This window comes from Triticum dicoccoides, chromosome 5B, assembly GCF_002162155.2.
Source record: "Triticum dicoccoides isolate Atlit2015 ecotype Zavitan chromosome 5B, WEW_v2.0, whole genome shotgun sequence".
NCBI classification, from domain to species: Eukaryota; Viridiplantae; Streptophyta; class Magnoliopsida; order Poales; family Poaceae; genus Triticum; species Triticum dicoccoides.
Window position 1 is genome coordinate 53,580,645 of NC_041389.1, and position 14,414 is coordinate 53,595,058.

General features: G+C 44.2%; 1 protein-coding gene across 1 annotated transcript; it reads right to left on the reverse strand.

Annotated features, from left to right (window-relative positions):
* Window positions 1–9,763: 9,763 nt before the first annotated feature.
* Window positions 9,764–12,471, reverse strand: LOC119307325. Its single transcript, XM_037583407.1, has 3 exons — window positions 11,952–12,471; window positions 10,326–10,693; window positions 9,764–10,246 (listed from the first exon to the last, which is right to left on the reverse strand). Exons 1-3 carry the CDS (start codon window positions 12,271–12,273, stop codon window positions 9,998–10,000), a joined length of 939 nt encoding a protein of 312 aa, XP_037439304.1. The 5' UTR covers window positions 12,274–12,471; the 3' UTR covers window positions 9,764–9,997.
* Between the last annotated feature and the right edge of the window lie 1,943 nt (window positions 12,472–14,414).

Here is a 14,414-nt window from a genome sequence, read left to right on the forward strand (position 1 = left end):
CTATCTTAGGGTTCAGGATGGGGGCGGTGGTCGCCGGCGGTGGCGGGGCGGTGGCGTGGGGATCGCCGGAGAAAAAGCTCGGCATGGGGGGCCTAGAGGGATGGCCGGGGCGGCGGCGGACCGGCGGTAGGGAGTATTTTCGGGGCGGGCGGGGCGGCGCACCGCCAGCCGCGGGCGGCGGGGGGCTTCTGTTTGGCCGATGGTGGCTGCCGGCTCAGGGGGGTGGAGGTTGAAGATGAACCACAGGCCCTTGATTTGTATCCAACGGCTGCAAAATCGACTGACAGAGATGAAAAAGTCAGTCGACCGACATGTAGCCTCACCTTGCTAGTGCGTTCAGTTTCGACAGCAAAATTCAGTTTCGACAGTTAAGTTCAATTTCGACAGTTAAGTTCAGAGATGAGCGGCTGATGTATTTTACATCTAGCACTTTGTGGTTATGTATTTTACGTCATGTATTGGAGATGCTATTAGAATTTCACTCAGATTAACGTTGTTCGTTGTCTCTCTTGTCCTGCTTCAGCCTCGGCGTTGTACAACTCACCGGAGCTGCTCCGACGAAACCCTCCATCACAGCGGAGCAGTACCTCGGGCTCCATCTCCAGATGCCTAAGATCTTCTTCCCCTCCTCCGACAGCCAAGTCAGCCGGAGCATCCTCACCGGCCAACCCAATCATGCTGAGATCGACATGGCTTCGTCAAAGAGGTTGTACACTTGTTGCATCTCTTTTTTACTCTACATGTTATATATATTGTCCACTGAGCACACGGATTTGTTCCTTTAGTGTCTCCTTGAAAGAAAAAATGTAGGAATTTTAATTTTCACGTGTCCTCCTTTTCAAATTCCTATTCATGAAGCAGAAGACTAAGAGATAGTAGCATAATAGCATTATAACCGTACATTTTCTTGTGGTTTGACTTAATCTCACCATGCTTCTTTGCATCCTGTGATCTTCCAATTGTTGTGAATCAAACACCCAGATTGGCAGAAATCCTGTGTTTTTAAATTCTCTGTTTTGCACATGCATTCCTATCCTATTCCTGTCTATTTCCTATCCCTGCATTGTTAGAATCCTCAAATTCAAACAAGCCCTTACTCAATTACTTCTGTTACAGATATGTGTCGAAGAAAACCTTGTGTGGTTTGTCCTGCTCCTGCGGCGTTGTGTTCCACCCCAGCTCAGCTGCTCCAATAATGGAAGGATTCACCACAGCAGGGATCCGCTCTCCAGACTGTCTTTTCCCGTCTCAGATCTTCTTCCCCGCCGCCGGCAGCCACGACAACTGCATTACCATCATCAACTGAGCAGATGACCTTGAGGACTACATGGGTCCGGAAGAGAGGTCGCACTCTTCCGTGTCTGCTTACGTTATGCGTCGCTTAATATGATGACATGCTACATTATCGTTGTGTTCACCTATTAGACTCAGAGTCAGGTCCAAACTAATGCTGAAACTTGAGTTTTTAAATGGTTGTGGGGTACATATTGGGGCAGCAATTAGTACTATCTGTCTACTATCTGGTTAATCTCTGGTGTCTACTATGAGTTTCATGTTGGGTGCAAACAAATATTAAAGGAGCCATTATCTGTATTTTTTAACTAAAGCTATTATCTGCATGCTATCATTGGTTTTGGGTCTATCCACAGTTTGCTACCATCACTCTGGATTTGTGCATGCACTCCTTACATAATCTCACTATGTTTTATTCCTATGCATGCCAGTTCTTGTACACAATGGAACTGATCATGTAGAGCAAAAGAGACGAGCCTTGCGTGGCAATAAAATTTCATGCAGATGTCGTTCCATGGTGGGCGCAAAGACAGCCCCCCTCCACCCATTTTGGATCGTAATCAAGAGGAAGATAATTGTTCTGAGGGGGACTCAGAAGGAGAAGACCACTCCTATTTACCCCATGAGGTCTTCGCTCTAACTTGGCATGCTGATGTTGGTAATATCATGCATATGGTTCCTTGCATTGCTTACTATATACATTAAAGATGTCATCTGCTTAGTTTAGACATGCTTTGTGTCAATGCCATCTGTTTAGTTTCTTTATCGCATATGTGAATCATGCAATGCCATCTTGTCTAGCCAGGCATCATATATGTGAATTTTGCAATGCCACCCTAGTTAGCCAGTCATCTTATATGTGAATTATATCATGCCATCATTTTTTTATTACATGTTAAATTTGTCAACAACTTTAGTACATTCAATTACTCTTCCTGTGCATCAGCCATTCGGCACGGTCATGGAAAAATCTGGAGTTGAAACAAGGTCTTCAGAGCAGACAATGCTATCTAATGAAGTGCATGTCTTGCTGGTTACCGATAGCTCCTCAGAGGAGGATTCAGAGAAAGATGACCAGTCATATCCCCCCCCCGAGGTGCATGCCCTAACTTGGCAGGGTTATGTTGCTCATATTTTGCGTATGGTATCTTGCATTGCTATGTCATTTGCTTAGTTTAGACATGCTTTGTGTGAATGCCACTTGTTTAGTGTCTAATTACCATATATGTGAATTATGCAATGCCATCTTGTTGCAAGACATTATATATGTGAATTATGCAATGTTATCTTGTTGCAAGGCATTATGTATGTGAATTATGCAATGCCATGCTGTTTAGGCAAGCGTCATATATGTGAATTATATCATGCCGTCCTCTTTTTGTATTTCTCATTGCTTTTGTCGACAATGTTTGTATATTCAACTACTCTTCCTGTGCATCAGCCATTTGAATTGGTGATCGAGAAATCTGGAGTGAAAACAAGGTCTTCAGAGCAGACAATGCTACCTGCTGAAGCAGATATCTTGCTGGTTACAGATAGCTCTTCAGAGGAGGATTCAGAGGCAGATGACCAGTCCTATTATCCACCTGAGGTGTATGCTCAAACTTGGCAGGGTTATATTACTCATATAATGCATATGTTGTATTGCAATGCTTAGTTTTTTACATTATATACACAATATTGAATGCCATATCCTTAGTTGACACATCATATATGCGATTGCCCTCTGCTCACTTCCTTAGTATATAAATCATATATTTGAATTATGTCATGCCATGATGTTTACATAGACAGCATGTATCTGAATTATGGCATGCCAACCCATTTTCTAAAGACATAATATAGTTATATCATCTCATCCTGTTTACATAGTCATCATATTTTAAATTATGTCATTCTATCCGTGAATTATATCATGCTATCATGTTTCCATCGACGGCATGTTTGTGATTTATGGCATGCCAACCACTTTAATAGACACATCGTATAGTTATATCATGTCATCCTGTTTATATAGTCATCATATTTTGAAGTATGTCATTCTATCCTGTTTAGTTAGCCATCATACATGTGAAATTGTGTCATGCTATCATGTTTAATTAGCCATCATATATGTGAAATTATGTCCTGCTATTCTGTTCACTTAGACAACATAAATGTGAATTATTTCATGCCCTGTTTTCTTCCCTACTATCCATTGCACCTGTCTATCTTACAATGTCTGTACATTCAATTACTTTTCTTTCTTATCAACCATTTCAATTGGAGGGAGTGATGGCAGTATCTGTGGGAGTAAAAACACGGTCTTCGGAAAAGATCGTGCTACCTGTCGATGCAGATAGAACCACAATTGTACTTGCCCAAGAACCAGCCCCACCATACATAACCCACACTCATGCAGATTGTACCCCTACCCACTTGGATAGAGAACCAGCTACACCCCTTCTAACCCCAACCCCAGCAGATAGACACCTAGTTCTCGTTGACATAGCACCGTCTCCACCACAGAGCACCCAAACACGAGCAGTTAGTAAGGCAACTGTAGTGCCCAAATCACGAGGACCACCACTCCGAACCCGAAGTCAACGCTTAAAGCATAAGAAGAATTGTTCTCAAGTCAGGTTCCGTAGCTATGGTTCATACTACTTTGCTCTTGCATCACTGTATTTACTGATACCAACCAATTTCAAATTTGAAGGATGCAATTGGAACTCCAATGGCGCAACAGGTATGTTTTAAACCTGTTTCTTCAACGTGTTTGGCTGTTTGCTGTTGTAACTTGCTCTATGTTGATTTCAGTTTCAATTGAATAAACAGTCATGTTCTCATACCATGCACATTACAAGTGTTGTTATTGCTGTGTAGTTTCCCACACTTATATTCTGTCTATGCTGCTTTGTCTTAAATAGATATGATTCGAACTGTATCTATCTTGATTTGGCAACATAAACTAGAATAATATAGACCATACAGTGACCATACTACATAGATATATGTTTGTTTCATGCTGTTATCATGTCCACCTTACTACTGAACTAGTTTACCAAAATGAGTTTCATATACTACATTGTAAACCTGAGATGTGTTTGTTTGTTTCTATTTTAGAACGCGGATAAAATATTAGAGAAGAGTATCCTATTATGCAATGGTAAAGGAAGTAATGCAGATAAGGTTCAAGATAGTGAGACATCCCTGTTGGTCTCTAAGAAAGCTGATAAAAACTATATTGAAGACACTGAGACAAACCCAAAGTCCTGTCTTGATGTAGTGTTCGAGTTACTGGCTACCACTGCTGGCACCAGCTCTTCGAACTCGTTGCCCGAATCAGTTCGACTTCTTGAGTCTCAACTTCAAGTTGAAAGACATCGATCAGATGTTATGCGACAGGAAGCCGAAGGACTGAGGAAGTCCCTGCAGAATTCAGATGCATACTTTCTGGTGCAACAGCAAGCGCTGGAGGACTTAAGCGCCAAACAAGAGAAAGTTAATAAGCTTGCTAAGCATCTTGCCAGCATTATGGGTACCCAGGATATTGTTTCTTGAGCTCTTCTGAAGTGGTTTCAGTTCTGGACTTGTTTTGCTGCGGCATTTATATGCTGTTGTGTTCCCTATATTTGCACTGGTGGCGAACTTTGATGCTCAGTGAATGTAATATGTGTAAGTGATAGCCTAGTGTAAATTGCTTGCTTATTTATTTCCTTGTTGTCTTGTTTATTTGTTTGCTTGTAGTCAGTGCAGTTCTTTTTCTGCGGTTTGCTACTGGCTGCAATAACCTATTTTTAAAACTAGGCCACAATAACCATGGGCTAATATTTACTGTAGTGACACTGGGCCTACGGGTCATAGAAACAGTGGGCCTTCTACGGGCCGTATAAATAGTGGGCCTTCTACGGGCCGTATAAACAGTGGGCCTTCTACGGGCCGTAGAAACAGTGGGCCTTCTATGGGCCATAGAAACAATGGGCCTTCTATGGGCCGTATCATCAATGGGCCTTATACGGGCCGTATGATCGATTGGCCAAACATGGGCCAAACAGACCGCATTCTGGACGTAAACGGGCTAGAGTTGGAATCGTCCGTTCATGGGCCGACCATAACGGGCCATCGTTAATAGGCCGTATTTGATTACGCTATGAAAATGGCCCAACATATTAACGGAACACAAACGGGCCGACTGTAACCACGGGCTGAATTTGGCCCACAAGCAGAAAATGATAGTAACGGGCCGTAAGTAAACGAATGCTGGAAATGAGCCCAAGAATAAATGGGCTCTGAGAAGGCCAAAAGATAACATGGGCTGGAAACGGCCCAACGGAATAATGGGTCGTTAATGGGTATAAAGTCATACACTGTTCTATACGGGCCAGTTTCACCACGGGCCGTTAATGGGTGTAAAGTGATACATTGTTCATTATGGGCCAGTTTTCATCACGGGTCGTTAATAGGCCAAGAGTTACATAGGGCCTCATATGGGCCGAAAGACATCATGGGCCATACATGGGCCAAAAGTGAAAACGGGCTGGAATCATATTGGATGGCCCAGATGACGCTACTGGGCCTAATTCGAATAGGGAATAACGGGCCTTGGGTTAGCGGGCTGTAAATGGGCTATATGCGAACAGGCCGTTAACAGGCTTTCCATGGGCCGACCCGCCACCTTTTGACCAAGTCAAACGGGCCGGCCTTTTCACAGGAATGGGCCTCTATTGGGCCGTGCCATGTGTCAACGTATCATAGGCGCCTTCTGTCCAATGAGTGGATGACATCTGTCCCAGCGATGAGCCGACACGTGTTTCCTCCAGCCAATGATGATTTTACACGTGGAAAATCCCCATTAGTCGGGGCTGTTAACGGGTTATCGGATCCAAAACCCGACCCGATAGCTTAACGGCGTTCCATTACGGTGGATGCCACGTGTCGGTCACCCTTGACGAAAGCACTTCTGTGACGCGCGATTTATCGTCATGGAAGTGGACACTTCCGTGATGATAATTTTGGTAATGTCATGGAACACTTCTACGACAGCACAGGTATGACTATCTTGATTCTGTCATAAATTTGTCATGGATGTACATGCATGACAAAAAACGCGACCTACTGTAACAAACACGTATCATCACGGAAGTGTATTTTTTTGTAGTGAAACCACTATTGATGTTGGATCAGATCGAAAGAAGAAACAGGCAACACCACATCTTCTTTACCTTTGTGCTCTCTAGCTTTCTGTTCATCTTCCATCTTCTTCCCAACTTCCTCCTTGGAATTCGAGGGAAGCTTTAGATCTGCCATTCCCCTCTTTTCTTCATCCACTTGCTGGTTAGATTTCCCAGTCTCCTCCCTGAACCCAAATCTTCCACCTCCCCTTTCATTGTTTGGGTAGATATCTCTAAACTTGTCAAGTTCTTCTTCCTTTCTTTTGTATTGGAAATTATCTCTCCCTCCCCTGTTAAATCTTCCTCCTCCTTGGTATCCTCCAGGCCACCTGTTCATCCTCTCTCTCTCTCTCTCTCTCTCTCTCTCTCTCTCTATCACCTAGAGGCAGCGGGGGAAGGGGAAACCCTAATTCCTCGAAGGGATCGCACTCTCTCTCAAAGCAGAGGAGATGCGCACTATTTATAGCCAGGAAGGCTTGGGAAAGCGGATTTCCAAAACCCGTCTCCCTTTTTCCTTTACCCAAAGTTGGTCCATCTTTATCAGCTCCTTTTCCACCCAAAAAGGGGGAAAATTACCAAATTTGCCCATACTTCTAGTAGGTACTGAAACTTGACATCCATCAATAACCATATTATCTAAATGCACACAATCTTTTGACCAGAAATCTGGTATTTGCACATAATTTGTGCAATTTATTTTTTCAGCTATATATCTACTTCTTCTAATCAGATCTGGATCGATCTTGCAACTAGAATCTATATCAGCTCCAGCACCATATAATTCCCATTACTTTTTCCCCCGATAGTTTTAATCAGATTAACATCTCTCACTTTCTTCTTAATTCTGTCATCAACTCCCCAACTCACTTTCCTTTCTGAATAATCCCCCCCCCCCCAGATATAGGACCAAAACATGGTCTGCTCTCAATCTTATCCCCATTCTTAGCAGCCAATCGACTTTATTTGTTCATTCCAGTTTCATTAATAGAGATGTCTGCATCACATTCGGCAAGATATTTATTAGGGGAAGGGATATTACCTTGCATCACTGACGAGGGCCCAGTCTCCCCGTCAGAGACCTCACCGGCGAGCAGCCAAAAGCGACTGCCCACCTGCGAGTCTCCTATTCCCGCGTGTGGCAGGCGAGGCTAAGCAGGCGCGGCGACCGACGAGGGAAGCGCGGGGATCGCCTTATCACCAGCGGCCACCTCGCCTTCTTCTTCTTCGCACCAGGCTTCCCTCCCTCTTCTGTAGCGATGACCACCAGGTCCTCCGGCGCCTTCTCCTCCACCATCGCGGGAGCCGGCACCGGTAAGCCCATCACAGCTCCAACGACGAACTCCGTCAGACCCGCAGGCTTGCGGCGGCGAGATCGAAACGCCCTTCACTTCATCTCCAGCTTGGGGTCATCGGACTCCGACTCCTCCATCGCCCAAAGCAACATCCCGAGCGCACCCACGGGCCCGCCCGTCGGCATGAGGCGCCAATCCTTTGCCTCCATGAGCCGCCTGTACGCCATCCCCGCCGTCTCCTTCAGATCCCTCTCCTCCGCGAACCAGGAGATGATCTCCATCAGCTTCGCGTTGTCGCTGTTGGCTATCTCCCTCACCCTCGCCTCGAGTCTCGGCTTCTAGGGCGACATGGATCTCACGAGTTGAAGCACGAGTCTGTGGTGTGGGAGGGAGATGGATCTCGTCGAATGGGGAAGGGATAGCCGCACCACATCTCGCCGCGGCTTTAATCCTCCGCCATTCCCGACACTCCTCCTCCTCCTTGACCTCGATCCTCGCATCGCGCCACGCCTCCTCTCCAATCCCTAGCGCCCTGCCCACTAGAACAACGTGGCAAGGGAACCTAATTTGTGTACCTTCCTTTATTCCACCCTTATCGTGTACTCGCACCGTGTCGACGCGCACGCCGCGGTCGTCCAGTAGCGTCAGAGCCGGAGAGCCGCCTCGTTGAAGGAGCACGCCTTGCCGGAAGAGAAGTAGCGTCGGCATCGCGAGGTCGGAGACAAGATGCACCGCCCATCTACGATCAGGGGGATCCGCCTCGCCCGCATCGCCCGTGTCGCCCATGTCGCCCGGACCGACCCGCGTCATCATCTATTTGGCGCTTATGCGCGGGTTCGCCACCGGGCGCCTGCATGCGTTCGTAATTGGGCTGGCCCGTTCCGGGTATTCGAACACGTGCATGGCTATGGCCAGCAGGGCACCCGCCCGCGAGTGAATAGTTAGCTTGCTCTTTTCTTTTTGACTTCGTTCTTCAGTTCAGTTTCTTTTTTTATTCTTTTTCTTTTTTTTTCTCCTCTTCCTTTGTTTTCTTTAGTGCGTGTTTTTTAAAATCGTTGAACTTTTTTGACAACCGATGAAATTTTTTAGAATCGATGAATTTATTTTCAAATTGGATGAACTTTTTTTGAAATTCGTTGAACTTTTTTCAAATTTGATGAACTTTTTTTTCCAAATCAAAGAACTTTTTCCAAAATCCATAAACTTTTTTCAAAATCGATGAACTTTTTCCAAATTCGATGAACTTTTTCAAATCAAATGAACTTTTTTTCAAATTCGATGAACTTTTTTCAAAATTGATGAACTTTCTTTCAATATGATGATCTTTTTTAAAACATTGATGAAATTGTTTTCAAATTTGTGAACATTTTTCTCAAATGAGTGAACTTTATTCAATTTTCTTGAACTTTTTTTGATTCACGTGAACTTTTTCCAAACTCGCTAAATTTTCTTAAATTTGTGATATTTTTGAAATTTCGTGAATATTTTTCATTATTTGTGTTGAATACGTGAGCCTTTTCTTTTTTGTTCACGAACTTTTTTTCCATCTGTGAACTTTCATTTTTTGGAACCGCGCAAGCCATATCGTCGTTAATAACTATTCCCTCCGTTTCAAAATAGATGACTCAACTTTGTACTAAAAGGGAGTATCAAGCTACAACAGAACGCAATGTTAGCTCTAGTGGTTAGCCGAGCAGCTTTAGAAGCAAACGGCATGAGTTCTAATCCTGGTCTTGTAATTTTTTTAGGATTTTTTGTCCGCTGGCACGTGTGCCGGCCCAGCAAGGCGCTGCTGCGAGCGCCAGTTCGTTAGATGGCGCTGCTGCGAGCACACAAGAAAAGAAAAGAAAACAAGACAATGGGCCTGTCGCATCACTCAAAGAGGCCTATACAACACAAGAAAAGCAGCTATTCACAGATCTCAAAACTGAATATAATCCAATGGTCAAAGACATCGACTGAGACTTCCTAAAAACTCAGTCGACTGAGTTTTAGCAGCACCTTCAAAGTAATCTAGAAGCTGGCTCATACCTTCCAAACTATTTCTATGTGTCGACGGCAGGATTAAGAGCACAGATAGCAAAATCCGTGTGCACGATCATAGCACACATCGTAGGTGTCAAACAGTTAGCAAACCCACTTAACGCACACAGTACTCCTATGTAAAGCATCCATACTACTAGCTCTAAAAAGTGCTACCTTCTCTTCTATACTGTATCTATTTCGTCGCAAGTCATGCTACCGGTGCTGGTCTGGGGCTCATGTCCCCGGGGCCACTGGTGCTCCGCTGTGGCTCATGTCCCCAGCATCCTGCTGCGTCTGGGCACGCAGGTACTCAGCACGCTTTAGCTTCATATGTTGGCCTGCTTGAATCATATTCAGCGCTTGCAAGCCATCCAACTCAAGCCGCTCAAAGCACTCGTTCGCCGTGCTGAAGGGCATGTCTGGACTCACATCAATAGATAGCGCGGTGATCGCTGCCTTCCATTCACTCAATACTTCCTCCAGCTGCAAAACAAACCAGTTAGGATGACACACAGATCGTCATACATAAATAATATTCTGCATCGCTCAACACGAAACAAACCTCTTCAAGTGAGCTCACAACCACTAGCCTTGGAACAGAAGATGGGTTTTCTACATCTCCTTGCGGCCCAGCGCCCATCCCCAGCTCTTGCCTCTCCATGATGCGCTGGATGGCGCCTCCAACCAGCAAGCATAAACCTGATGCGCCTTTCACCATGTTCGCGATGTGGCCCAAGGCCTTGCCCAAGCCACCACAAGCCCCAGCCATCCAAGCAACTAATGTCGGAGACTGACTCTCAGGCACGAAATCTGCTAATTGGCACAAGAATTCACTGCGGCCCCTCAGATATGCTTCCCAAGATCCTAAATATGTGCCACACTGCTCAATCCTTGCCCCAGTTTGTGCAAGGTTGAGTGCCCAGTTGCTCCCTGCATTCAGTGAAACTGAATCAAATTAGTTACATTTTTTATGAGCTTCAGTCAGAAATGCTAAATATGGGGAACATTAACTAATGCATTTCCTGAATTCTTCAAGAAGAGCCATGGAGTTACAAATCAAAACTCAAGAACCCTTTACACAAAATTAATCAACAAATGAACAGAGTGGCATCAACTATAATAAAAAAAACACATCGATCGCTAGCAAGATTAGAGCACAAATATACCTGACACTCCTTCATCTGTTATTTGTAATCATCAATCATTAAATAGACATCTGTCAGGTTCACATTCTTGGCGACAAATAAAACTAAACAGTCTCAAAAGTTATAGTAATCAACTATGTAATGTGATTTTGATACAACCCTGGAATTTAACATATATATGCCGCTAAACTCTCATCTCTCCTAATTCACAGCTCATCTAACAAACTAAATCTACCAACAGAATTACAGCAAAAGGACATAATCTCTATACAGCCAATCAGTAACATATCATCCATGGATGCGACTTTGTTGGCTCCAATAAGCTGTTACATTAGTATGCCTGCAAATTACCTTTTTCTAGATTACGCACAAGCATGTGTATCATACATACTGTATTAAAAAAGATAAGAGGGTAAGACATCCATCCACATGGAGGTGTTAAAAAATTTCACCTCAACCGCTCAACTTATGCCTACCAAAACCTAGAACTACTACTCACTAGGATCCAACCGGATATTTCCCCCAAGAAAACATCCCAATCTGCCCTAAGGATACCCGCTTCACAACCTATGGAGTACAGCCCCGAGCGAGTGAGAACACGATCCAATACTACCGCATTCCTGTGTTTCCATACTCCCGACATTACCAGGGCCAGGATCGCCCAAACGTTCTTCGAATGCCGGATCTCTGCAGTCTTATCCCTACACCGATCCAGCAAGTTTGTTATCTGATTTTGGAGTAGATCCTCGACCACACTGTCCTTGCGAAGACACTGCAAGAGGATACGCTTGATGGTTTTCTCGTAGTGTGCAAGATCTCCGTCCAGCTATTCAATCGGAAGTCTAACAGCGGTTTCTCAAGGCTAAACCATGAAAGGAACATGCACCGCATCTGAGCTAACGATCTCCAGGAGATGTCCCTAAAATATTCAATCCCTAAACATGAATATCTATTTTTCTCCTATTGAAACAGAATAAAAGCGCTAAAAGATCCGCAAGAAAGAAAGAAAGAACCGACAGACAGAAAGGATTTGTGATTCGTACCCTGAAAGGGGGCGGGCCTGTACGTAGTGGAACTCTCGGCCGTCTCTGGGGGCGTCCTGGCGGGGGGCGGCGTCTCCGGGAAGGCCGCGGAGCTGTCGGGCGTCTCCGCGAAGGTCCTGGCGGTGGTCGCCGTCTCCGGGGAGGTCGTGGAGCTGTCGGGCGTCTCCACGAAGGTCCTGGCGTGGGTCGCCGTCTCCCGGGAGGTCGTGGAGCTGTCGGGCGTCTCCGCGAAGGTCCTGGCGGGGGCCGCCGTCTCCGTGGAAGCCGTGGATGCGGTGGAGCTCTCAGGAGTCTCTCGGAAGGTCCTCGCGGGGCCCGGCATCTTCGGGGGGCTGGTCGACGCGGCGGAGGTAGCCGCGAAGGCGGTGGCGGCAGCGCCGGCGTTCAGCGCGGACCCGTCGATCCCTCTCGCTCGAGAGCGCGGTCCGGTGGCTGGCGTCGTCCCAGGGAGCGACTCGGAGGTCGCCGTGGCGGCGCAATCCGGCGCAGTTTTTCTCTGATTTTCTTCCAGGAAACCAACCTACCAACCGCTGTTTTCTTTTTTCTTTTGGTGCGATCTCGGTTTTATATGAGATATACTACCAATTTTGTCCCGGCCAGATGCAAAAATAAATCGGTTTTTGCTACTCTATATCTCACTCGTCAATTCAATTCCTAGACCGTCCGATCAGAAAACTCGTCACGATTCGTGCAGGAGCGCCTCACTTGGCACTTTTTTAGTGGCAGCGCCTCACTTAGCTTGTGTAGCGATGGCTGGTCCGGCCCGTTTCTCATTTCTTTTCACGGTTGTCTAGTTATGGGCCTGTGTCACGTGTTATGTCCTTTTGTTGTGGATCAGCCCATTAGGGGAGGGAACAACTAGGAAGAAAAAGTTTCGATTCGTTGTAGCTAGGAAGCTTCTCATTCTTGTTTTAAGAAGCTTCTGAAACCTTCCTGCCTGTTTAATTTTATTTTTCATCATTTTTTTTCTTATCTTTTCCTTTTTATTTTATTTTTTTATTTTTATTTTTCAATTTCTAAACATTTTTTTAATTTATTAGTATTTTTTCAAATTCTATAGCAGTTTTAAAAGAGTCAACTACACCGATGTTGCTAGAACTTGGCGTGAATGGTCACTTTGGTGCTAGAACTTGCGGCATACATCGAACTAGTGTAAAAACTTGGCCCGGGTGTACAAATAAAATGCAAACTGAGTTTGGATACGAAAGCAGTGCTGAGGCGTGGGTCCCGCTATCAGTGACTGGAAGGCAAAAAGGAGGGCGTGTGGCCCATTTTTCACAAAGAACACCCTCCAATTTTTATTATTTCTCACACAAAAGCCCTTGTTGTCATTGTCATTTCCTCTTTTTCTACCTCTATGACCAGTAGGTCCCGCCTGTGTAGTGGACCTGCTAGTACAATACGAAAATTAGAGCAAAAAAGATGAACCAGTGATCTGGAACACGCAAACCATTGCCAGCAAACAAACCGTTTATAACCACTCCACCGATCATGTCTTCACGTTCACATTACATAACTCCTTTTTTTAGGGATACATTACATAACTCCTGTGTAATGTACAAGAACAAAGTCGCTCCTGGAGCTCAAATGGGCTGCCGTCAATGCAGGTTATTTGCTTAATCATTGTTGTCATTGCCATTTCCTCTTTTTCTGCATTAGAAATTTGTAAAGGGTTTGTAAATTCTAATATCAGTATTAAAAATGCTTAATCATTCTTGTAGTAGATATATTATACATACCAACGAAAAAAATGACTTTCAAAATTGTTCCATATTATTTTAAAAATATGCATTAAAGAAAGAGTAAAATGTCTTTATACTTTAAAACAATATAAATATGCCCATTTTGCACTGTTTTTAAAGAAATTTGTAGAATTTATATATGTAAATTATATCATGTATTAAGTAATATACATATAAATAAAATAATATGCATCCTAAAATAATCATGTATTAATTTAAATTTATGCATATGTTTTAATTAAAAATTACAAAAATATTCATGTAATAATATGAATATTCAATAAAACTATGAAATTAATTTTATATTTTCTCTATATTTCATTAAATTCTTATATAAGTTTTAAAATGTTCAGAGTTTTAAGAAATATTGATTGATGCAGTATATAAAAGTGTTCATGCTTTAAGATTTTTCTAGTTGTTTTAGAAAGTGTTCACATGTTTTCATAAATTTATGTATTTTATTAAATTTAAATAAATACACCCTTGAGTTAGGAATGTAGGTGGTACATTTTATATCCTTTAAATCTTACTAGGACATATGCCCGTGCGTTGCAACAGGAAAAAAATTGGCATGCATGTTGTAGCACGATAACCTGCCTGTCATCCGCGGTTCATCCTATCCTCGTCCTCTCCGAGCCCCTCCAACTCCAGCGGCAATAATGAAGTCATGGTTTCCCACAGCTGCAGGCGGAGACGATGGCGGCGGCAGTTCATCGACACG

Bases quoted from the DNA above. Each gene is read 5' to 3' on its own strand.
- LOC119307325 (XM_037583407.1), bottom strand. From the start codon at position 12,273: ATGCCGGGCCCCGCGAGGACCTTCCGAGAGACTCCTGAGAGCTCCACC. The intron at 10,694-11,951 runs GTACGAATCACA...CACTGAATGCAG, and splicing joins CAGGCCCGCCCCCTTTCAGG to GGAGCAACTGGGCACTCAAC. The intron at 10,247-10,325 runs GTTTGTTTCGTG...TTTGTTTTGCAG, and splicing joins TTGTGAGCTCACTTGAAGAG to CTGGAGGAAGTATTGAGTGA.